The sequence below is a fragment of the Lepidochelys kempii genome, chromosome 7, assembly GCF_965140285.1.
Source record: "Lepidochelys kempii isolate rLepKem1 chromosome 7, rLepKem1.hap1, whole genome shotgun sequence".
In the NCBI taxonomy this organism is placed as follows: Eukaryota; Metazoa; Chordata; order Testudines; family Cheloniidae; genus Lepidochelys; species Lepidochelys kempii.
In genome coordinates, this window is record NC_136386.1 from 40,102,332 (window position 1) to 40,128,884 (window position 26,553).

The 26,553-nt window shown below is 42.9% G+C and overlaps 1 protein-coding gene across 9 annotated transcripts in view; it reads right to left on the reverse strand.

The window, feature by feature from the left end:
* Positions 1-26,553, reverse strand: part of SLC6A11 (solute carrier family 6 member 11) — a 280,391-nt gene that overhangs the window by 166,376 nt on the left and 87,462 nt on the right. For 5 of the 9 annotated variants that reach the window (XM_073352322.2, XM_073352324.2, XM_073352321.2 and 2 more), the window contains 3 exons: positions 11,310-11,444; positions 11,016-11,156; positions 9,300-9,390 (listed from right to left, as the gene is read on the reverse strand). In XM_073352322.2, coding sequence (XP_073208423.2) covers positions 9,300-9,390; positions 11,016-11,156; positions 11,310-11,444 — 367 coding nt within the window. Of the gene's footprint in view, positions 1-9,299; positions 9,391-11,015; positions 11,157-11,309; positions 11,445-15,669; positions 15,903-16,333; positions 16,680-26,553 lie in introns of those variants that run through there. The other 4 variants (XM_073352318.2, XM_073352317.2, XM_073352325.2 and 1 more) reach the window with 2 other exon arrangements.

The window sequence follows — 26,553 nt, forward strand, 5'->3', positions numbered from 1 at the left end:
ATAGGTGGAAAGCCATATAATTTAGGTATGTCCATCACAGTTTATCAATACAAAAAACATTAGCCAGTTGTTTCTAAAATTCTCAGTTTTATCACTATTTTGTTGTTCTGCTCTATCTACATGTGATTGAATTATTACTGAGTAATTATATGCTCACAAGCACTTTACTTTGCTTGCAAATGAAAATAAAACAATTCTATTAAAATATGGCATCATGTGACTTAACTTTGTTGTCAAAAACTTACATTTTTTGCCAAGATCAAAGGCACAACTTTCCCCATACTTCGTCATGGCAACCACCCAGGCACTGTGAATTCCAATCAGAGATTACAAATAATTAAGGCTACCAGTCAGTCATGGATTCTGTAATAGTATGTGACCTCCTCAGCTTCCGTCTCAGGAGGTGGGGCTCCAGCTTTTGAGATTTATTGTTTATGCCCGCATCCTGACCATGACTTTTACTAAAAATACCCAGGACAAAATCTTAGCCTTACAAAGAATGAATAGTCAAAGTGAATATTTTTGAACTACATCTGGACTGAAATATTATTGCATGAAGTATTTGTGACATAGTTTTGAAAAAATAAGAAAGAAGTACAACTCAAAGTCTGTGAATCAATCGCAATCAGAAAAAGGAGCTAAATTTGCTGATTTATGAAGTATCAATAGATTGTTCTGCTCTAGCAAAGAGTTCAAGGTGCTAACAATACCTGGAAATTGGCATTTCTATGTATTATAGGCAGGTCCGGGAGCACCAACTATTATTTAGGTTGCCCATAATTTCCTATTATAAGACCCTGTTTTCATTTGCTTATACCTTTGCCAAACTTTAACCATTTGGATTGAAATTTTCCACACTCACTGTCTGAGTCAGGCTAAGATTTTCTGGAATGTTTCAGTCAAAACAGTGTAGACATTTCCGAGAGAGAGGCCATGAAAATATAATTGCTTTGCAATGTTAAAAAAAAATCTGTTTTTTTTTTAAGACGACTCCATGATTTGGAGCAGGGAGTTAAAATTTGGCAAGGTGGGGAGCCTTTGTGTCAGAGATGTGCCTTTTGCCATCTTTGTGAAAATCCACTCCAATTTAGGCAAATTATAAGCAGTTGAAAAACTGATGTTCACACATGCTCAATAGAGACCTCTTAGAGTTTAACAGCTAAAATCGCTGAAGATTCTATCTTCACTGAGCATGCTCCATCCTGTCACAGCTCCTACATGTTACTGAGGGAGGGCAAGGAATGGATTGGGACAGGAAGCCTGGTGAGACTGGGACTTGAGGAGAGGGAGAGAGGGACTGTGAGTTGGGGGCTTGGGAGTGAGGGTAGCAGAAGCTGCAGCTCTGGCTGGGCAAGGAGATGGGCAGACGATGGGTGTAGTGAAGGAGAGGCTGGGATGGGCTAGACAAAGTGACTGGGACTAGGAAACAGTATGCGGGTAGGAAACGGGGGGAGGAGGAGGAGAGAGAAAGAGCCGATGAGGAGCCAGGCTGCGTGGGAGTGGGGTGGGGGGAGAACTGGGATTGGCTGGGCAAAGAGACTGCAACAAGGAACCAGGGGAGGGGGATCCTAGGACAAGGAGAAGGGGCGGGGATAGGAGGAAGACTAAGATTGAATAGGAGCCTGGGATGTAGAGCCAGTAAGGGGGAAAGGGAGCAGGGTAGAAGGAATGACCCGAGGGAAAGACCAGAGAGAAAGGGAGAGACAGATCAGATGAGGAGCAAAAAGAAAAGCACTGGGACTGGCTAGACAAGGAGACTGGGAGTGGTGGCAGGAGAGACTGGAACTTGGATAGGGAACCCTAAGGAGGAAACTAGGACTAACTGGGTAAGCAGACTAGGATGAGAAGCTTGAGGAGTGGAGACTGGAACTGGGTAAGCAAGGAGAATGGGACTGGTATGAGGGGCCAGGGATGGGTAAGAGAAAGGACTGGGACAAATTGGATGGGGTGGAGCAAAAGGGATTAAACTTGAGGGTAATAGGTAGACAACTCTGTGCCCACTACACCACACTCCCCACCAGAGCCTGAAATGGAAGCCAAGAGTGCTGAATCTTATCACTCCTCTGCTGTCAGCAAATCTCTCTGAAACCCACTGGCAAAGTGTCCCATCACCATCTAGTGCTGGTCCACATAAAGAAGTCAATCCACTATCAGTTACTCCATTAGCTCAAGAGGCAGAGGTCTTGTGTGGATCTTAAGGTTGCACCCCTCCTGATGAACCATGTTGGAGTCAATATGATGCCACATGATGGAATTTCTGCTTTTTCAGTATGCTTTTTTAAAAACCTAGGAAATTACATATAAAAACACTATATTAAAAGAATATCAAGGTTGCAAAGTCAAGTACCCAAAAGTTTTTACTCATTTTTCCACAGAACCCTGCCTCTTTCAGTGCACAGTATCATCCTTCTCTGGGAATGAACCCAGCCTATGCAGTGAAGGAAAGTGTTGGATGGCCTGCTCCATTTGGGGTAGGAGTTGGAAGGTGTGAAGTGAATGAGGAGGGGGATTGCAGCAAAAGACATGATGGCCTTATGATCAAGACAATTGAATGCTTTCCTGGGAAACTGAATTCTATCCCTGCCTGTGCCCGAGTGTTCCTGTGTGATGCTAGGCAAGTCACGTAAACCCAGCTTTTCACACGTGGTCACTAATTGTGTGTTTCTTATTTTCTGGGTGCCAACTTGAAACCTTGGGGTCTGCTTTGCAGGAGTACTGAGCACTCACAGCTGCACCTGAAGTGAATGAGAGCTGTGTCTGAACACAAAATGCTAAATAATGCTGAGTACTCAGAAGAATCAGATCATAGACACTTCAAATAGGGCACCCCAAATCAGTGAATACTTCTGACTGTAATCTCCAGTTGTAATCAAACCAGATGAAGAGCTTATGTGAATCAAAACAAAAGACCATTTTCAAATGGCCTCCTGTGAACTGGACAGAAACTAGTGAGTCTGGCACAGCATAATGTTCTCCTCAAGACATGCACAGCTAGCTAGTCCTAGTCCTGAGAGGCGCTGAATGCCCCTGGGTACTCAGCACCTCACGATCAGGCCCAAACTTGTTAATGACTTTTCATAGGATTAAAAGCCTTTTTTTTTTGACTTTGTGAGGAGTTTTTTTGTTTTTTTTTACTTTTACCAAGAGCAGCTCCTTTTCTTTCCCTTTGACAAAAAGGGTTTTTTCTAACTAGGCTTGACTTGGAAATGCTGAGGATGTGCCACCCCCTCCAGAGAATGACAGGCTAACAACCAGGCCTTCTTTGGCTCAGGTCTGGGTTGTTACTCAGCCAATAAAGGAAACTATTGAGGTGGAATCAACCTCAGTACCACAGGACTTGTCTGCACAGCCCTCTTCCCAGGGCCCTGAAGCTCTAGTTCCAGACCATGGTAACAGACAGGAGCAGTGGAAATGGTACCCATAGGCTCCCTGGACTCTCCCATATATTTGCAAGAAGATTTCCTGGCCTGCAGGGATTGAAGAAGCAAACTGAATCCCCTCTCAGTTTCTGAATCTCACCTGCTCCATCCTTCCAGGCTGATCCAGTGTCTCCTGTGGGCGTTTCACCTCTATTACTACCTGAACCTTTACCAGCATGAGCATCCAACTGGATGAAGAGCAGATGCCAGAAACCCCACATGTCACTACCTCAGAGATGTAAGAAAACAAGTTCTCTCTGGAGCACCTTGACTGGGATACCTAACCCTTTGAAAGAAACACCTACGCTTCAAAGTAAATTGGACATGCTCCGAACATCTTTCACAGCCCAACGCTGGAGTTTAATGGGGATCAGGTCCCTGAATTTGGACTGAGTCAACTACCCAGCTTGGAGGAATGCCAATTCTGATGACATGTAAAACATATCGCGGCATTATCTAGGCCATGGTTCACAAGGTACTTCAAAATGGTGAGAATATAAAGCCCTCCTCAAGCTCCTAGACTCTCCCAGTGCTGCAGCTCTGACCTCCTTGGTCAAAGTTACAGCGAGAAACCTACAAATGCAGGTGAAACCTCAAAATCAATACCAGGGATGGTCACCCTTGGCCTAGCAGAAAAGGGGACATAAGATCAAAGCTCCCAGATTCAGAGTCATTTCTCCACTGCCTGGCCTGCTACATCTCCAGCAGGATCACACCCTCCTGGCTATGTGAACATAGATAAGCAGCAATCAGTTACTGACTCACAAGCCAAGATATTAACTCGCACAGTCCTTTGACGTTTAATGCCACATCACAGCATGGATCATCATCAGCAGGGACTGAACCTGAGACCTGTGGTTCTAAAAGCAAAAGCCTCTACTGCCTGAGCAGAGAGACCTCTCTCTGTGTCCCACCCACCACCAGAGGGGAACAGGGTGCTACACTGAGTTACACAAAGCAGATCTCCCCCACCACTGCCACCACCGTCACTATCAGAAGTAGAGAGTCTGTACCTGACAGAATGGTGGGCAGACACAGGGTTTATGCTCAACTCTGGGAGAGGTTAACTTCATCACAGTGTGAGTCAGAGCTACTACTGGAATGTTTCCTTCCCATTCCACTGCTGGGTATTCCCTCTATCACCAATACAGTTAGATGGAGTTACTCCTGGGCTCTGAAGCAGGAGATCTGGGAATGCCCAAGGCTGTATTTGCCATTCTCAAACCCACTGAAGCTTCCTATCCATTTTCAGCCTCAAAGCCATGTGCTATCTAACAAAGATCCAGGCTTCTGATATGGATGGGTGTCTTCTTTGCAAAATCAGAAGCAAAGCCTTCCCCAGCACTCCCAAGTATCCAAAGCACAAATACTCCCTAGGATTCTTGTGCACATGGTATATTTGTTACACCTATTCAAAGCCAAGTCCAACTTCAGCCCCTGTTACTAATATCCGCTGATATCTGATGCAGCTATGTTCTGCTCTTCAATATATAGCAACTTGTGTACCCTTTATAAATATTAGCTTGAATATTTTTAGCTTAAGTATCTTAGACCCATAACAGTAACTTGAGAAATATACAGCATTATGCAAATATGAATCTCTAATACTGTAACTTTTCAAGCCGGATAATTTTTTTCTTACATAAACCCTTGTTATTATAGAGAACAACAAAAACATTGTGGTAAGGAGATCTACCTATCAAAGGATAGTTTTTTTAAGGATGACCACTGAAGCATCTGCCTGTGAGTTGAAAATTGTACTTATCTCTGTTTTCTCTCTCCCCCACATCTATACATTTGTCTACTTCCCTTTGCATGCTGCTCCACGAACACCCTAATTCCTTCTCTTGGAAAATCACACGTGCTGAACACAGCTTGACCCTGCACCATTAAAGGTAATGGGAGTTTTCCCATTGACTTGAATGGGCACAGGATCAAACTCCATAGGAGAGAGGCGGAGCACAGAAAACCTGCTTCTTACTGTCTTATTGAAAAAGGTCCTGCAGATTATTAGCTATTTAAAAAGAGAGGATTGGATTGTTTAGGAGACGGTATCTGGATAAGGAATCTCTATCTTCTAAAGTTCTACTTTGAAACCAGCCTGAGTCAGTATAGACTTAAGTTCCCAGCTGATAGCGACTCTACATGAGTTGGAAATGCACACGGCAAGAAAGCAGCATCATTGTGAATATTATTTGACACCCTTGTTGACAGTCTAAATCCGGACTGGATGATTATAGACTGAACAACCCTCATTCCAAGAGGTGGCGTCTCCAGAATACAATGAAGCATTTGGATGAGCCAACGTATATTTATTATTTGTATTGCGACAGCAACTAGGAGCTCCCAACATGGACCAGGACCTCACTGTGCTAGATGTTGTGCAAACACAGAACAAAAAGCCAGTGATTTACCCATGCTGTAGCTGTTCAGAGCAGCACTACAGCCCCCGAGCAATCTAGACAACTCCTTTTACAAGCACAAGATAGTCTAATATTTACAAAGCAAATCAGTACTGTGTAAACAAGACCTCTGGTTAAGTACAATTAAATTTCTGGTATGAGTCACAAGACACCTATCTGTACAATTTCACTAAACTTGTAATGGATTTACTACTTATTAACTACTATTCTCTTTGCAAACTGCACTGCAATTTTGAATTTATAGATCACTAGGTCATTCTATATGCATGTAATTAAATGCCTGAGACACAAAGCACATAACGGAACTGTAATCATCTGGTCATTCTAAATCTAATAACAGTCCAGCCATTAGAAAATAACCACAATTCTTTGGGGTTTTTTAAACAAATATATTCCTAAATTTGTTGGTTGGTTTATTTTTTACCCAGTTCCGGATCATGTCTCTGCTAACTTCTGAAACCATGCAATGCTTCATCTACTTAAATTTTAACTAGACAAACATCTTCCTCAGCAGGATTATAGCCTGTTCAGACTCCAACAGAGAAAGCTATGCCACATCAGTTTTACTTGGCCAGGGAAAACATGTAACAGTTTAATTTTATTAAGCTCTTTTGGCTAGTAAACTGTTAGCATTATCAGCAGCTTATCTACACACCACAACAGAGGAAAAGCAGCTCTAGAGAAATAACAAAAGGTTACTTAACAGACGTGGTATGCTCACAGAAAGCATGGAGGTTACTTTGGAACAGTTTATCTGATGTCACAAATCAAGTATGGGTTTACTACAGTAGGGAGACTAGGTAATTAGGAACCTTCTTCTAAAATAATATTTTAATTATGCTGTCATATGTTTGTGCTTTAAAAACTTTTGAGCATGCAGTTAAACTTATATGCACCCCTTCCAATTTCATAATTGGCCTCTAACTCTCACCTAAAGCCACAGACCCAAATCTCTCCAAACTTCAGAATACTCAAAATCCATTGTGACTCAGGTCCATGTTAAACTGTATTATCATATTTATCTTTATGTTTAGGAGGCAAAGAATAGAATAACAATGTCTGCATTTTTGTCATATTAGCAAGGGAGCACTGTCTTTAGGCAGTCCAAAGCAGGGCGTTTCATAACAAAATGTAACCACAGGGATATAAGCCATAAATCTGTTTTAAGGCCTTTTATACTGATATAACAAAACTTGCCAATTTGTATTGATAATTGACTGATCCATTGTGCATTGCTGAACTTTGAAATTAATGAACAAGCAAATGGAAAAACAAGGCAAAGGTATCACAAATCATACTTTATTGATTTATTAAGATAGTTGTACAACAACTTACTTTTAATTATCCTACACTACTAGTAAATGTACCATAATGCTGTTTGCAAAAATAATGAAGCCAAGACTTCTCCCCACTACTCTACTATGAAATCTTTCCTGAGAAGTGGGTAGGTGGCTGTATTTTGACATACAGTATAAAGTAGGCGGATTAGTGAGATTCTAGTAGAAAAGACTACTCATCTTTTCTTAAATAAACTCTTGAAAGCATGGAGAATTACTCAAGCACTGTGGCAAGGAGATCTAATTATCAAAGAATAGTTTTGAAGGATGGCCACTGTATCTCTGGTCAGGGTGTCCAACAGATGAACCGTCCTTTCACAGCTTGGCTGGTATTATTTCCACTATGTCCTGTATGGACGATCCTCCTGTATGTATCCTCCATGCCCCCTCTCTCAGCCTGCAATACTTCTCAGTTTCACATTCCACCTGCCTTGACAATAAGTCGGGGGCAGGTGTATTTGTACTGATGTGACTGTGGTACTTCAAGGGTGCAGTAATCATATTCAGCAATTGAAATGAACCTCTACGACAAATACCACATACTTAGACAATAGCCCCTGCCATGGAAAGCTCAGATAATTTACCATGGTGTGGCTAATTGAGCCCAAGCTAAAGACAATGGCACATGCTGACATGAAAGTAAATTATGTCAATGCAGAGCTCTCCCTTGGGAGCTGGTCCTAATACATGGCCTAATAAGTATTTTCCATGTCTAAGTGCTGTGATTAAGACTCCATACATTGAACAGCTTCAGAATAAGGTCCTGTCTGCAGATTACTGTGATTAGAATGTGCCATTAAAATACTTAGTAATGTTAAATAGTGACATTGTTTTAAAAACAATGCTTTCAATCTTTGCATGTCCTTTGCATGTACACTGTCTTCCACAGAACAAATGTACAGTTATATATACCCTTTGTTAAATTTACCATTACTGAAAAATAATCAATTTAATACAATTCAAAGTAAAAAAAATCACTAAAAGAAGCCTTCAGTTTGTCAATAAATATTCACTATCACTATGTTAGCTAGTAAATCAGAATCATGGAGATACAAGACACTCAAACCATTCCTATTATTATTAGGGATGAGTAAATAATCGTAAGACTCTTCATTGTAAAATAATGAAAGACAATAGCTAAAATACCAATTGTCATGCCAGCTTCCTAGAGATCCCCTGACCCGCTTACTTAATGCTCCGGTAAAGGATCTGCATTTTAAGTAGAGCCACACATTAATTTATTTTTTTATTGTTATCAGCTAGATTCTGTATTGCACATTACTGGAAAAATGTGAGGATTCTTCCCATGAGATTGTGATATAGTAAAACAGGGAGTGTCCTGGTAATGAGAAAGCTTTTACACCAAGTACCTACACAAGAGAAGCACCAAAAAGAGGATAGATATTTAGAAATTCAATCATCCTCCCTAGCATACTCAGAGGAGGAGGGCTCCCTAGCTGGCAAGACAGAATCTCTAGCCAGGTTCTTAGAATATTAACCAGTTCATGAACAAGTAATGTATGGTGTAGTATGTTAACAGACCATTGCAACTTTGCCTTTATGAAAAGCTTGTAGCAGTTATCTCAAATAATGTAAACTGGGCATCTCTTACAAGAAAAAGATGCGCTGAAGAACTAGATAAATATTTTAAATCACCAGCTCTCTCCCCCATCTTCTAGCAAATCTCTCTCTGAAGTCAGTGGCAAAACTCCCATGCACTGTCGAGGCGCAGGATTGAGCCCTATGTCAAAATAATGTCTCCATAGGAAACAGAAAATGTTATTCACAGAACAGAAAGTCTCCTTTCCATTATCCTATAGCAAGTTAAACTCTTACTCTGACCTTCTTGCTATATGTGAGAACAGTTTCCAGTTGAGCTTTTCACATCGCTAAGGGCTGCAGGCAGGGGTGCTGGAACAATTTGTATAGTGGGGGTGCTGAGAGACATTGAATCAAACTGTAAACCCTGTACATAATGGCAACCACTTCAAGCCAGGGGATGCTGCCACACCCTCAGCACCAGCACCTATGGCTGCAGGAGTCAGACTTAGCTGTGCATGGTCAAAAATACTGGAAGGTAATCAATACTTGAATGGAAAGGAAAGTTTATGTACACTTACTCCCAGAATTCCATGACTGGAGACGTGGCATTTTGTAAAAAGAGTTGACTGCAGTTGCTCATATTAAGTTTCTGAAATTCCACACAATTTTCTATAAAAGAACAAAAAAAAGTTTGCTATGATATCTGCAATATACTTGTCTGCTTAGAGTATTTTTCATCATGTAATGCCACCAGTCTAACTGAACTGACCCTTAGCAAACAAAGGCTTCCCCGGCATTTGAAAATAGTATGGAATTGTCAGTTCTGTTACAGTGTACTTTGGTCGTTGAATCACACAGACTTATCCCAGGAAGATATTCCTGCACAGCATGTTACATTTACCTACTGTACTTTTTGAATGAAAAGCTACAATTGCAAGAGCCAATGCAGTGTTTGAGGCAGAAGAAGCTTTGAATTGGTGTGATTGCTAGGGAGTTAAAACATACAGCCAGCTCCAGCTGGCTAACTAAGGTTCAAATCCCAATGCCAACAGTTGGCTCAGGAATCACTTTCTGCAAGCAACATATGTCCACTGGCCTTAACGTGGCAAGTGAGAAATTTACTCTCTGGTGCCCTGTTAGGGGGGAAAAAGAGGACGAGATCAAAGCATCTCAGCATTATTGAGTTGACACATACTATTCGAACAATGATCAATACTGGCTAGGTGTCACTGCATGGAGGAGAAAAAGGACACTGAAGCCTACCACCACCAGTCAGCCTGATCCCGGATTCTTAACACATCCAAATGGACTTCAGAGTGTGTTTTGGGTGTGAATGGAATGCAGGATTGGGCCCAGTGGAAGTGAGTCAAAGCCATAAAGCCACAGTAGGGTGTGAGGGTAGGGTGAGGGCAAACAGTAATATAAGGGGTGGAATGGGAAAAAAATCAATGACATGAAAACTACAACCAATACACTGTACAAGAGGATGAAAGTATTAGTGGGCATTCAGTTCCACTAACCATTATGATCTTCATTTCAAGTGAAATGCAGTACTTAAACATTCAGATTGATAAAGGAATATCCATGTTAGGATAAACCTTCCAAATACAGGGCCCTATCCTGCAAACCCTCACTCACACAACAGCAGTCAATCACACAAATAGTCCTATTTGTGCAGCTAAGGGTTTGCAGGAGTGGGCCCAGGTACAGTCAGAAAATACAATGCAACAAAGTTATAGATCTCTGAATAAAAAGTTCAGATACAAAGATCCTTACTCAATTTTTCCCTCAGTATTTAAGGAGGCAAGACACACACTGGTTTCACTGGGGGTTTGTCTGAATAAGGACTGATGAAAAACTGAGAGCCATATTGTGCCATCAGTTTTTAAGCTGAATTCTCCGAGTGTAAAAAAGTGAAAGTACGATACGGTCCTGAGTCGCGATCCCAAGATTTAGCCCATAGCATCTTTCAGAATTAAGAAAAGCCTAGGGCTTCTGATCCTGTACAGTATCATTACATTTTGACAAGAACAAATGTCTATACAATGTTGAGAAAAAAAACAAACAAAAACAAGCCACCACAAAAGCATGAGCAAGGTTCTACACCAGGACTCTTCAGGAAACGCTGGTAAATGTTGTGGGCCAAATTCTCTGCTGTGTGATTTTCACATGTCCATTGATTTCAATGGAACTAAGCCAATTTCTACCAGCAAAAAATTTGGCCCCTACAGTTTAATTTAGCAATCAAGTACTTGCAAGTATTTCTATAGCTATTAAGTTTGCTGGGGACATACCTGTATTCCATTCATGTCCACAAGTGGCCCAAGGGAGCTCTGTGGTAAAGCAGTTAAATAGATAGAAGATAGCCCATGCTAAAATGATGATGTAATAAACATTTAAATGTGCTTCAATAACTTGGGTAGCATATCCAATACCTGGAGAAAAAAAAATAAAGAAAAGAAATTAATTACAGAAACCGTTTGCTTTTCAAACCAAGACCATACTTTTTTCTGCATATCTTAACATTATTTTTGCTGAAACATATCATGCATTAAAAAAAAAAAAAAGAACAAAGTACTGGTTGTTACCTTCAAACAGCGGGCAAACTTTTCTCCAACATGTAATACCTCCTTCACTAGTAAACTGTCCCAGGGCGGTCTCCAGGAAAAATACTGGTATTCCACAGCAAATAAAGAAAACCACATATGGAATGAGGAAAGCACCTACAAGCAAACATCAATGGGGAGCTGGTTAGAGAAAACAAAGATCCTTGAAAGAAAAATGAAAAATTTGCTTTCCTTAACAAAGAAAGGATCCTACAAACCCTAACTCCCTTGAGTAGTACCACTGAAGCCAATGGAGGAAGCACAACACATGGGAGAAAGGGTCAGGCCCTAAATTCTGAAACTTAATTTCTATGGGTCGGTCTATTCACTTTACTCCTACAGTATTGTCCAGAGGACAAGACACCTGCATCCAGTTTCCAGCTTCGCCTCACACTTCTTTTATGATCATGGGCAAGTCACTTATCCACCTTGTGCCTCAGTTCTCCCTCCATCTTTAAAATGGGAATAATACTTCCCTGCCTCACAGGTTAATTGTGAAGATAAAATCCATTAGGAATTGTGAGGCACTGGGTACTATGATGGTGAGAATCATATAGACAGACAGAGAACCAATGGGACTATTTACAGGATTTAGCCTTTGATCAGAAGAAAATATACACCAGAAATTAAAAAATTTTAACTTCACACACTAGAAAAATAACAAAGCATCCATGCACTTTCTGAGCTTCCCACAGGAAAAATTAAATACAAAATATGTAATATATAAGTACAGTAAGTGCCAAAGAGTTGTACAGTAGTAAATACCATTCTTTCCTTTATTGATTAAGGTATAGCAGAAATAGTACACTACTGTAATTTAAAATTTGAAAACAAACACTCCTTTAATGTTTAGTCATATTGAAAAATATTTACATTCAACACCTGCAAAAATGGAGTGATAAATATTATCAGAATGGGTTATACATTAACATACATTAACAGAGGTGAGAAAGGATAACTGTGTTAGGTCAAATTCTGATCTCAGTTGCATTTGGTCCAATCCCCATGGATTTTATCGAGACCAGAACCCATGTAGCTAAAAACAAGATGAAGCTTTTTCACTTGAAAGAGAGCAAGTGAGAAGAGAAGACACAGAAAAAGAGCTCCATCCAGCACACTACTCTGCTAATGAGTCCAGGGGTGAGTTATAGCACACAAAGACCGCAGGTTTAGACCCAAGCAAGGGAAGAAGGAAATACATCTGGAGGAGGAAGAGATACCACAGATGGCTAATAAACACAGTGATGGATCAGACGATTTATATTCAAACCAGGTGAACTAATGCTCAAAGGACCTAATTTTCTGCCACCTTTACTCACATGGCATAGTGGTTGTGAAAAGTCCCATTGACTTCAGGAGGGCTACTGGCAGAATAAGGCACTACTCACCATGAGTTCGAATAGCAGAATCCATGTCTCAAAGCATATTGCCTGAGGTTCCTGAACATACAACCCTGGCATACTTTAATTGGAGCTTCATTTAAGACTAAATGAAATAATTAAACCAGCACGAGGTCCATTTCAAAGTGACAAAGTTAAATTCACAGTCACATTCCCTTTTTTAATTCAGTATGTATTTTAAAATATTGCCACCCACAGCACGCACTACTCCACCTCTCCTACACACTGCAGAGCTTTAGTGGCAATGGCATCTCCCTGAACCAGCTCTCTGAAAATGCAAGTATCTTTACTGACTAGCCTTTTTAGACTGTGTCTCCAATAATATGTGCTTACTTTCTGAATCTTCACAGCCAACCAATGTTTCTGAAATTTGTTTCAGGACAACTTTTTAGTTGTATAAATAACCAGAGATTCTGTGTTTTAATCATAAAAAAAGCAGAGGAAATTATAATGTTGAATTATGTTTCACTCACTTGGATCTAGAACAGGAGATAAAACAAAGTATGCTTGCTTTTCAGAAGTATAGCATGGCATCATGTGGACCTGCAATTTCAGTCTGCAGACCCATAACTAAAGAGAGGTCTCTTCAGGGACCATTGCCTCTCCCAACCTCTAATGCATGGTTTCTCCAAATACTTAATTCTGCAGATCCCTCCAGTAAAACCTCCACAGTTTGAGAATTGCTGATCTGGTCAAATCCTGCTTGGCCTACTCGAATGCATGGTCCTGATGACTTTAACATAAGTACCTGTTTAAGTCAGGAGTGTGAGATTTGACTCTCTGGGACTGATTCTCCTCTCACTTACACCAGTTTTATGCTGATCTGAATCCACTGACTTCAAGAGATTTACACCAGTGTAACTGAAAGAAGAACCATGCTTTCTACTCTCCACATAAATTATCAGTCAGCCAACTAAACAATAACATCTAAAATTATAAAAGGCAATTTATCTTACTGGACAATCAACGATCACCAATAAGCCACATTCCCATGCTTATAAACAAACTGAGATAATTAAAACTGCTCTTTCACAAATCCTGACCTGCATTTTACACATAGATGCATGTATAAAACAAACCAAATTTTGATCTCAGTTCCAGCATCGCACCTACGCTCAGTGGGGTTGCACAAAGAGCTGAGAGCAGATTGGGTGAAATCCTGGCCCCACTGAAGGTAACAAAATGTTGCCATTGGCATCAATGGTGCCAGGATTTTGTCAAATTTTTTCATTACATTCTGTCTTCAGGATGCTGGAGTTTATTATTTGTTTTAAATGTGTTTCCATCTAATTACACAGCAAACACGACTGAAGTATTTTCAATGTGAAGCTAACATTTGTGAAAATGGCAATTTCACATTTTGTCTAGCTAGAATATGCAGATATACTACACATGTAAGTAACAAGTATATAAAGGGTACCACGGGAATAAGGGTGTGTTCAAAATGTTATATCTCAAAGTTTTCTTCCACCTTCTCAGAAAAACCCTTGGGACAATTCTTACAAATCAGCATCAAATATGTTCTGCATTTCATGCCCAGATTGTTATCTTTATATAATAAAAGCACTACCAGAAATCAACATGCACCATCTTAAGAACAGCAGAGTTATTTTTATCTCATTTTTGCCAAAGTGCAGGAATAAAAGGAACTAAAGCCACATTATAAAGCCAACATACCTATACTGCAGAGTAGTCTTTAGAAATATACCAAACAAAAATGGGTCAGGATTATCCCTGGTGTTACTCAGTGGAGTGACAATGGAGATAAATTTGGCATTGTTGGCAGAGAAAACCTACTGATGAATAGGTCTTTTTATGCATGTGTACATATCAGCTACCAAGCATATTGCTTTCTTCCTAAGCTATCTGCTTCTACTACTGTTTTAGGCCTGAATTGGAAGAGTGTCTGTATCCAGCTGACCATATTCCTAAACTACTTTTTATTTTGATTAATCTTTGTTCCACTGGTAGCTATATCACAGGCTTAGTGTTTATTCATAACTGTATTATATCCTATGTGTTTCATACAAGCTATAAATAATACCTAAAATATGCATAACCTGAACTTGTGCTTTTCTCCCTTAAGTTACATTCTATTATTGTCTTCCACAGCTTCATGTATCTAATGTTATTTCTAATATTAATAAAGTGACTAGTATCCTTTCTGCAACTAACAAATTCAACGTCCTTTCCTACCCTATCTGGGAAGAAAATAAGTGAACAAACTTGGGTGCAATTGATTTAAAGGGACTCTGATTTAACACAGGAGAAACCAATGATGCAGGTATGATAAGAAAACAATCCTCCTAGAAGTTCAGTCCTTGATGGCCATGTAGCCATTAAACCATTAGAAAAAAAAAACCAAAAACCAATTGTACTTTGCTAAGTACCTTGTTTTGGAAAATAAACAATTACTTTATATTGTAGCTTTTCCTAATAGGATTTTTTTTTGTTCTTGTTTTGTTTAGTTTTTGGGAGAATAAGCATGTGTATATGTTTACATGCACAAAAACATATAGTATGTAGTCCCATTTTAGTAGTGTACTAGTCTCTTTTTCATGAGATGTTTGTACTAAAATGGGACCATTTGGGTGCAAATAGTTTTGAGTCACATTGGCCATTTTTGTACAATGTGGTTTCCACTTAATTTCACAAGATTTTGTAAGTGCATTACTGTCTTCACAAAAACATGACATTTCTTAGATGCAAAAAACTTGCAAAAGGAAATTGCAAAACATTTTCCAAAAAAATAAGTAAAATATTCCATAATTTTACACAGCCACACAATCCTTAATGCTTCCATAGCGGCGTGAGCACTGAATTCCTCTTATAAACACCCATTTTTTACAACCAATGCAAGAAGACACCTCAAAGCATTTGTTTACTGTTTATTTACCATGTGTTTATGGTGAGCTGTGAATCTACATGTGATGCCATCTTACCTCCTCCATTCTTGTAGCAAAGATATGGGAATCTCCACACATTTCCCAACCCAATAATCTCCCCTGCCACAGAAAGCACAAATTCAACCTTATTGTTCCAGTGGCCTCTTTCGTGCACTTTCTTATCATTGCTGTGGACCAGGTTGGTACTTGAGGCTTCAGGGTCCAAAGTATCTTCTGGCTTGCCATTAATTATGGGAATAGTCTTTTCAGCGGTCATGACTCTGTGCAGCCTGGGGGGGAAGGGATAAGAAAGAAGTATGGATTTTTAAATCACTTTCACAAAACAACAAATGACCACTCACAAATCCCTCATTTGATCTTTGGCTTTGCATGTCCTATAAATATACAGGGGTTTGCTAGAAGGTGCTAAAAGAGATGCCAACTTTGCTAGATCAGACAAGTTCCCCCTGCCCCAAAAAGGTGGTGGTGTGGGATCGTTTAGGTGCAGTAAGGAGAATGAAAGACCCCCAGACGGCCACCTTTCAGAAATCCCTCCCCTTGCTAGGATCCCAGCTCTGCAAACCTCTCAGCTATCACCGAGACCAGCCCAAGCACATCTGACCTGCAGCCTCATACACCTTCCAGCTCCACACAGATACAAGGGGGAAGGGGAAGAATGGTTCCTGGGCTCCCCGGAAGAGCAGGCGCCCCCACTACTCACCCAGGGCTCTGCGTGTGCTGATGCGAGAGGGGCAGGGTCGCTGGGTCTCGGCTGGGCTGTGAGCGGATCCCCGTGGGCTGCCACCGTCCGCCCTGTTGCACTGGAGCCGAGAAGCTGCAGGCGCCCGGCGGCGGCGCAGGCAGGCAGGGGACGCAGGATGCAAGGAGGGCAGGGGTAAGGGGCGCCTTATCCTCTCTCTGTCAGCTGCTGCCCGGTTCCCGGCTGCAGGGGATGGGACGCTCCCTGCTACCCACGCGGCGGAGGAGAATTTGCAACTGCTCAGCCTTTCCCGGAGCGATGGTATAACACCCGCCTCCACCCAGTGCCGTCTGCCCACCGCCTCCTCCGCCCTGCATCGCATCTGGAGCATCCCAGCCCGCTCGCTCCCCCGCCCCTGCCACTGACCATCACCCCTCCCCCCCCCCCGCCTTTCTAGCTGTGTGTGGCGGGCGGGGGGTGTTTCCGAGCTCTCCAGGCAAGGCAGGTAGCCTGCACCCAGCCCCAAGGAGCAGCCCGGGAGAGGAGGGAGCTGTGAGCAGGTAGGGGAAGGGGAGCTCACTGCATTAGCTTCCAGCTGTGCTTGTCAGGGGAGAGCCGGGGTGGTGCTGGCAGCAGTGGGAAGAGCTGTAGCCCACAGCCAAACTCAGTTCTGGAAGGGCTCAGAACCCCAACCCTTGCAGCAGCTGCTGTTTATTATTAATCAGTTACTACCTGGGTGAGGCATCCCATGAAGTGAGCTGTAGCTCATGAAAGCTTACGCTCAAATAAATTGGTTAGTCTCTAAGGTGCCACAAGTCCTCCTTTTCTTTTTACTTGAGTGAAGGGAGCACTAGGGCCAGTTAGGACCCCATCCTACCCAGAGCTGGTCCTGTTCCTTCTCAGAATCTCTCCTCACAACTCATTCCTCATGGGCACAGCTTCCATCACTGCTAATCTGTGCTCCAGCTCGGGGCAATGGTCCCACCCCTGCCTTTGATCTTTCTTAATACACCTTTTATTAATACCCAAATCTAACAAAGAATCATAGAATTGTAGGACTGGAGGGACCTCAAGAGGTCATCTACTCCAGTCCTCTGCACTCATGGCAGGACTAAGTATTATCTAGACCATCCCTTCCAGGTGTTTGTCTAACCTGCTCTTAAAAATCTCCAATGATGGAGATTCCACAACCACCCTAGGCAATTTATTCCAGTGCTTAACCACCTTGACAGTTAGGAAGTTTTTCCTAACGTCCAACCTAAACCACCCTTGCTGCAATTTAAGGCCGTTGTTTCTTGTCCCATCCTCAGCGTTTAAGAACAACAATTTTTCTCCCTTCTCCTTGTATCAACCTTTTATGTACTTGAAAGCTGTTATCATGTCCCATCACAGTCTTCTCTTTTCCAGACTAAACAAACCCAATTTTTTTCAATCTTCCCACATAGGTCATGTTTTCTAGAACTTTATCATTTTTGTTGCTCTTTTCTGGACTTTCTCCAATTTGTCCACATCGTTCCTTAAATGTGGCTCCCAGAACTGGACACAATACTCCAGTTGAGGCCTAATCAGCACGGAGTAGAGTGGAAGAATTGCTTTTACCACACTCCTGCTAATACAGAATGATGTTTGCTTTTTTTGTAACAGTGTTACACTGTTGACTCATATTTATCTTCTAATCCACTATGACCCCCAGATCCCTTTCCATAGTACTCCTTCCTAGGCAGTCATTTCCCATTTTGTATTTGTGCAACAGATTACTCCACTTAGGAAGGAACACTTTGCATTTCTCCTTATTGAATTTCATCCTATTTACTTCTGACCATTTCTCCAGTTTGTCCTGATCATTTTGAATTATAATTCTATCTTCCAAAGCACTTGTAACCCCTCCCAGCTTGGTATTGTTTGCAAACTTTATAAGTGTACTCTCTATCCCATTATCTAAATCACTGATGGAGATATTGAACAAAAGCGGACCCAGAACTGATCCCTGCGGGACCCCACTCATTATGCCCTTCCAGCATGACTGTGAACCACTGATAACTACTCTCTGGGAACGCTTATCCAACCAGTTGTGCACCCACCTTATAGTATCTCCATCTAGGTTGCATTTCCCTAGTTTGTTTATGAGAAAGTCATGTGAGACAGTATCAAAAGCTTTACTAAAGTCAAGATATATCACATCTACCGCTTCCCCCACATCTATGAGGCTTGTTACCCTGTCAAAGAAAGCTATCAGGTTGGTTTGACATGATTTGTTCTTGACAAATCCATGCTGACTGTTAGTTATCACCTTTATTATCTTCTATATGTTTGAAAATTGATTGCTTAATTATTTGCTCCATTATCTTTCTGGGTACAGAAGTTAAGCTGACTGGTCTGTAATTCCCCGTGTTGTCCTTATTTCCCTTTTTATAGATGGGCACTATATTTGCCCTTTTCCAATCTTCTGGAATCTCTCCCATCTTCCATGACTTTTCAAAGATAATCGCTAACGGTTCTGATATCTGCTTAGTCAGCTCCTTGAATATTCTAGGATGCATTTTATCAGGCCCTGGTGACTTGAAGACATCTAATTTGTTTAAATAATTTTTAACTTGTTCTTTCCCTATTTTAGCTTCTGATCCTACCTCATTTTCACTGGCATTCAACATGTTAGACATCCTATTACCACCAACATTCTTGATGAAAACTGAAGTTGTCATTAAGCATCTCTGCCATTTCCACATTTCCTGTTATTGTTTCCCCCCGCCCCCACTGAGTAATGGGCCTATCCTGCCATTGGTCTTCCTCTTGCTTCTAATGTATTTGTAGTATGTTTTTTGTGACCCTTTATATCTCTAGTTTGATCTCATTCTTTGCCTTGGCCTTTCTAATTTTGTCCCTACATACGCCTCCCTTTTTCCTGAGCAAGCTGTACCCTTCTATTCCAATATTCCAGTCATGTGTATTATCCCACCAAGTCTCTGTGATGCCAACTATGTCACAGTTGTGTTTATTTACTAGCATTTTGAGTTCTTCCTGCTTATTCCCCATACTTCTTGCATTAGTATATATACAGACATATAAGGTACTGATCTGATTCCCCCGTCCCCCAGTTCTGTCTTCTCTCCCCCTTATCCCTGCTATAACAGCTCATGCTCCCCCCCAGATTCTGACCCTTTCTCAGGTCTCCATGTTTTTGATTTACCTGTGGGCTTTGGTCACCTGCCCCCTTCGAACCTAGTTTAAAGCCCTCCTCACTAGGTTAGCCAGTCTGTATCCACATATGCTCTTCCCCTTCCTCGATAGGTGGACCCAATCTCTGTTTAGCAGACCTTCTCCTGGAACAGCATCTGGTGGTCAAGGAAGCCAAAGCCCACCTGGCCATCTTCGCAGCCAGGCATTCACCTCCAGGATGCATCTGTCTCTGCCTGGGCCCCTACCCTTGACTAGAAGGATCAAAGAGAACAGCATCTGCGCTCCCAACTCCTTCACCTGTACTCCCAGAGCCCTGTATGGGTCATACCTCACAGTATCATTACTGCCCACGTGGATGAGTAGCATGGGGTAGTAGTCAGAAGACTGGATGATCCTTGACAATCCCTCCATAATGTCTCGGATATGGGCTCCTGGCAAGCAGCATACCTCCCGGGATGCCATGTCAGGGTGACAGATGGGTGCCTATGTCCCCCTCTGAAGAGAGTCACTAACCACCACTACCCCACGTTTCCGCCTGGGAGTGTTGGCTGCCATCCTCCCAGCCTTGGGGGCACATGGCTTCTCCTCATTGCTTGTTGCCAGGGCAGCATATCGGTTTTCCATCACCATGGTGGGTAGGTTGGGACTAGGGATGGAGCACTGCCTGCTGCCAGAAATAACCAGCAGCCAGTGTCTTCCCTGTGAGAAAGCCATATCCTCCTCCCCCTGGTGGTATGACAGCAGTCCTATGATAGCTTCTTCAGCTTTGGCTCCATATGAATGCTTTCAAGGACTCCCTTGTGGGCACAGATGCTCCTCAGCCTAGCCACCTTCTCCTGTAGCTCTCCCACCTGCTTCCTGAGCGATTCCACCAGCAGGCATATTTCACACTGGATGATCCCCACAGCCTGCCAGCCTGGATGTCTGTGAGTGGGAAATCTAGGCCACAGCCTCTGCAAATCCACACCAGGATCTGGGTAGAAGCATCCATGGTTAGGCTGTCTGTCTGGATACTGGCGTAGGTGGAGGAGACAGGAGCAGCATTGGCACTGGCGATGCAGCCCTTCCTAACCACAGCGATTTTATTATGTCTCCTTCCCACAAACTCCCTCCCAAAGTCCCCTGTTTGCGGTCCCCACTTTGCTAGCTTTCCTTGGTCGCTTAGCGTCTCTCTTTTAAGGCCATCTCTCCTAGGTCAGCCCCACCCCCTGATGGGGGAGGGTGATCACAAGGCTGATTGAGGCTGATCAAAGATGATCAAGGATAATCCAGGGAGCAAAGGCTCAAACAGTCCCCCCAACACACAATCCCAACTGACTCTGTAACTGAAATAACCTGAAAGAAAGAAAAACACGAACAGCCAAACAAACTCACTCACCCCAAGAATAGTACTCACACCTTGTTCATTCATCAGAGGGATCTCCTTCTCCCTCTCTCAAACTCCCCTGTTTGCTGTCCCCTGGTCACTCATGATGGCCCATGAGTTCTGTTCTCCTCCCGCCTGTCCCTCACACTCTAGGGACTACTGAATACAATGCCCATGTAAGATACCAGATTTGCAGCATGAGGGAACAAAGTTTTCTATTTATCCATAGAACGGACACTGCATGGAGAGATGCACTGCAAGCTCCTCCACCCTGCCATGCCAATGTGCCTAACCTGGAGGGGCCACCTTCCGGGATATAAAGCCAGTGTAGTCTCCAGTCAGGTCTTGAACTCCCTATTGGCACTGTTCAAATTAGGGTCAACTATGACGTGGACAGTATGGGTGGCTGGTGACCCAGCTGTTGGAGGAGGCTAGCCCCCGACCCCTCCCTTTGTGCCTGAGGCATCACCCCTCCCCCTCCACCCCCTCTCTCCCTCCCCTTCTGCCCTTCCTACCTACCAGGAGCTCAGAGCACCCCACCATGACTCCCGGCCCCAGCGCCAGGCAGCTAGGGGGACAAGGCCCCAGCCCCAGTGCGCCAGGCGGTCCGAGCGGGCAGCATAGCCCCAGCACCAGATACCAGACACCAGACAGATTGGGCCAGGGAAGACCACTGGAAACTGCAGGAGGGAGCCTGGCTTGGGGGCGGAGCATGGGCGGGGCCACACTAGGCTGTTTGGGGAGGCACAGCCTCCCCCAGCCTACGATACCCACTGCCTATGGTGGATAGCTTTCCACTGAGAACTGGACTAAGGTTAGTCAGCATCAGTGGCCTGAACCAGTGCCCGCTGAAGGCAACAGGAAAACTGAGATGCTGTGAGTGTTTGCTCACGACTGAAGTGGTTAAGATTTGAGCTGGTGACCTCACAGTGGTCGGTGCTGTACCCCATTCCTGAGCTCCTGAGCCGTTCAGTCCCCTATCAGTTTCAGGGTTCAAAGAGGGAGTTAAACTGCTTGCCCCCATGAATGCTGTAGCACAGGCACAGATCTGTGTTTGCAGTGCAAAGCTTCCCACATTTTTTAACTGATTTTTTCACTCTGCCCTTTTTTGAAAACTTCATCTGAGTGGAGGAAGAAACTGTCTCTGGAATGTAAGTTGCAGCTCACTTCCTCTACTGACCCAGAATTTCAGCTCACTCTTCTCATCATGAATTCATGCCCAAGTCCAGCAGGAGCTTTGCACATGGCATGCAATCACAGCTGAACTCACCGACTCGATGAGAGCAAATCTCGCAACAAAGCTGTACCATAAGACAGGAGACTGGTGTTCAAGGTTTGATTTATCTTACAATCTTGCTTGCTTGCAGCAAGATGATCATCTACACTAAAAAGATTAAAACTGCATTTTTCATGCAATGGCAGATCCTGGGCCCAGGACGCTCCCCGAATAGCCTGGCTGTACCTTGGGGAAGACTGGAGGAGGATAATTCCTCCTGCCCGCTCTCTGCTCCATGGCTGCTAGCTGAGCATCAAGGCAGCAGCAGCCTTCACAGCTGTTGTTACTTCCAACCTCCTCTCCACAGGGAAAAGGGCCAGTGGATTCACTTAAGGCCATTGTTTAAAATGATGCATCAAAACAGGAGTTCCAATTCCATCCTACCACTATCAAGGAAACCACGCCAAGGCCTGTATGTGGAGAACAGATATTTCTCCTACCCAGACAAAGGCAGTGCATAGTCTCACGTGCCATACATTTTTAAAACAATATACATGAGAGTATAACATGCCCCAAGCATGCTGGGAAAGAGCCACAGAGAACACAGCATTCACACAGAGTCTTGCCATGGAGTTAAAACAGACAGCACTGTCCTGGAGCAGAGCACACCACACCCAGACTGTCCTGTGACAGCTGGAACTCACTGTTCTTCCTGTTGTGCACAATGGACAATAGTGTCACCTGCTCCCCACCCTGGACACACACGCACTTCATGTGAACCGTGAGGCGATCTCTCTTACCTCAGTGCACTGCCCTTACACGTGGGAGAAGGCATATTTTAAAATTGCTCAAGGCAGATTTACATTTTGCTTCCCTTGTACACCGTGGATACACACATTTTTGCAACATTTTTTGGGGTGTGGGGGTGTGGAGGGGAGGCAACACAGCTTCTTTCATGCCTCCATTGCTAGCACACTGCACAGTACTATGTTACTAGGAAAGAGAGTGGAGACCTCGCCCTGCACTGTGCACACTCCTACCTGTAAACTTTTTTACTTCTGCTAGGCAGGATCTATGAGATGAGACAATCTATCCCTGTGCAAAGGAGTATTCTCATTATGAATAGTCCCAGGGTGAGCAGCATTTCAGTCTGGAGAGATTTTCATGTGTCAGCATGGCTGTCTCCAGAGACAGATTAGTAGTCAGTCATACAATTTTAGAATTGAAGGGACTTGGCCTATTTGGGACAAATTCTGCTTCCTATTACACCAGTGCAACCTTATTGGCTTCAGTGAAATCCCATTATCACTATATAACTGAAAAAAAAAACCCTAGCCAATTCTAAAAGATTCATTTTAGACTTGGTGTAAGCAAAATTGTCCAAAGACCCAGTGCAAAGATCTTGCAGGATCAAGCTTTTAGTGTGTAAATGGCTACTCAACGGTAAGGAAAAGCAGAAGCGGAATTTCATTAATGATACTGATCTGACAAATTACGTGGGATCAAAAGTCTGAGGCAATTTCAGAGTGTATGCTACAATGTGATTGAGCTTCTTTGGCAAGACCATCACAGATTGTATTTAAGACAAACAGCAATAACCTGTCTGACTCGTGTCCAAGCAATTTGGCACAATGGAAAATAAGAGGATTTATTCATTGCAGTGGATAACAGGCATTTTAAATTAAGCACCAATTGATTGTCAAAGCTCTATTTCCAGAGGCTTAACAGCTATTGTTGTAGATAGGTATCTTTCCCATCTCTAATCCATTCATCACAATGGCAGACACACTCAGTCTAGAGTTCTAGAAAGCCAGGAAAATCTCTGTTTCATCTTTTGTTGTTTTCCTGTGGGCTCCTACAGCCTAAAAGATTCCCCCTTTTCTTCCTACCTCACACTTTCCACCCTCAAGGCCTTGCCTCATTTTCACCATCACATCACCTGAGCAAGACTAAATACAACTCCATTATTAGCATGTCAGCCTGACCCCTCAGCCGGCAAAAGGAGCCTGTGTTTACTCCATAGCACCCCTCTTCCTGGCATTAGGCCTGATTCCTGTGTATGGCAGCTCAGTAACATCCTGTGCTACAAAGCAGGCACATTTTTCCAATTTTAAAAATACTAACATGTTGGAATAGCTGTTTCTATTTTAATTCACTGAAGCAATGTTAATAAACCATAAAAAAAAAACCCACACAAGGTTCCTTATACTTCCCTTTGCTTCCTTACAAAGATGAGAGCCCTTTCCAGTGTTTTTCAGGGACTCCTGCTCTGCAGACTGAGAGAGAGTGTGGGGTAGGATTGCCATATTACAAGGGACATCCCTTATATTAATAGAAAATTGCCTCGCCTGTACTAAATCAGCATGGGATGCCTTTTATTCTGTATTTCAATATATTATAATTATTATCATTATGCAAAACCAGTTTCATTACCTTATCTTCCAACAATAGAAAGTTTGTAAAATTAGATGATGTAGTAATGCACAATCGGTCCCATGATTTACTAAACCAATGTACTTACACTGCAGGCCCCTGTGCACTGCCCGAAAAGCACTGAAACACATTTACCTAAAAGACCACCCTCTAAAAGATCAACAACAAAAAAATCCAGTAGTCAAGGGTATCCACACAGACAGGGTGATAAAGGGCAAAAGGCAATGCGGTGTGGGGAGGGAAGGAAATAGCTATCCAAGTAAGCAATTATGATCAAAAGTAGAAAGCACCCATGACATAACACTATTTTAAAATGCTTTTTCAAAGGAACAGAGAAAGATGGATTTCAGGGAAAATGGGTTCTATCCTCTAGACCCCTCCCACAGCAAAGGCCCTGCCACCTACTCACATAGGATGCGATGCAGTGATGGGAACCTTCAGCAACAAGTGGGGTCAGATATGCATCAGGCCAAGTTTAAGAAAGATGTCTCAAGCATAGCCGGGGCCTATACCATTCAAAAATCAACAGGGCATCTTAAAAATCAATGGGCAGCCAAGAACACATGGTAGGCCTCCTGTGGAAATGGTAGTTCAAGCTGGTGGGGCACATGTGCTGCAGAAGGTGCCAGCAATGGAGAAGTCCAGCTGCGAGGGAATAACAACAATCCAGCCCTGTGCTCATATGGGGGAAATGTTACTGCTGGGAGGTTTTGATGTGCCAAATATGAGTGCAGCCTGGTTCAACTGGAAAAAGAAAGAAACACTATTGAACCATGTCCAACCTAGGGGGCTTTGCGTAGGAAGGGTGAGCTTCAGCGTGGTATCTAGAGACCTCTTCTGACTTTGTATCGGCTAATGAGTCCCTTCCGTAAGTGATGAACCAAAGGAAGAGAGAGCATCCTCATGACAAAGAGCTTTACCCAGCAGCAATATTTCCATTTCCCCAGGTTAGCTCAGGGTAAAGTAGCTCCCATGCACCCAGCTGGCAATATTGTTCAAACTTTCCTCCAGAGCAGAGGCTGAACTTGCAGTGCCCATGCAGAGATAGAGAGTTATGTAGCATCAACGTACTGAGCCAATGTTTGCTACAAGGTCTCATGTGAGAGTTGGACAACCTGGGGAAAAGGATAAATCTTTGAGGAAAGCTGCAGTTCAAATCCTCTGCACATATGCTCAGCCAGCTGCAGATTTCAGAATTTTTAGCATTGCTGATGCTGCAAGAAGGCAGAAGAGTGAAGGCCAGAATGCAGTGGCTGCTCTCGGCAGGAATGGAAGGTCCCAAATCCTACAGCAATGTCTCTTTCCTACTGCATGGGAGGGAGCAGGGAAACAGAAGAGATTCTTGGTGCACCATAGGATTGGGATCTATGTGGGCAGAGAGTTAGAGCATGGTGAGTGTACCAACCCATTGCAGAGGAACCACTGACTCCAAATGGGGGGAGTGGACATGGTGGGCTTCAGCATCTGCAGTAACCCATGGACCATAGCTCACTGCTGAAGTTCCCAGTGCCTTTCTTCCTGGTGTGGAGGGGAAGGCAGTTCTTCTATGCAAAGCCCATTTACTCGGGCTTCATGCTGATTTTCATAACTCAGGTTGAGTTTGTAATACTGGCAGTTTAAAAAAAAATCTTCTTCTGGTTTGTAACCTGAGCTACTTAATGATATTGAAAGAAAGTAAACATAGAAGTAGTTATACACACACACACACACAAAAACACAATCATTTTTCTGAACATCACTGAACTTTATATCAGTTTTTCCTAAAATTTAGAAAACTCAAATGTCATTTCAAATATTTAAAAATGTGTAACTAGTCTTAATATACTATGCTGTATCTAACATTAATTACTAGCCCTGATATAGTATTGATTATGCATATACCTTAAAGGGGTTTACCAAGATGGGTAATTATCATCCTCATTTTTCTAGCTGGGTAAACCAAGACACAGGGGGGATTAAGTGACATATTCAAGGTCACACAGTAAGTGAATGGCAAAACTTGGAACAGAACCCAGTTTTTCTGTCTCCCATTCCAGTTCTTGATCCACT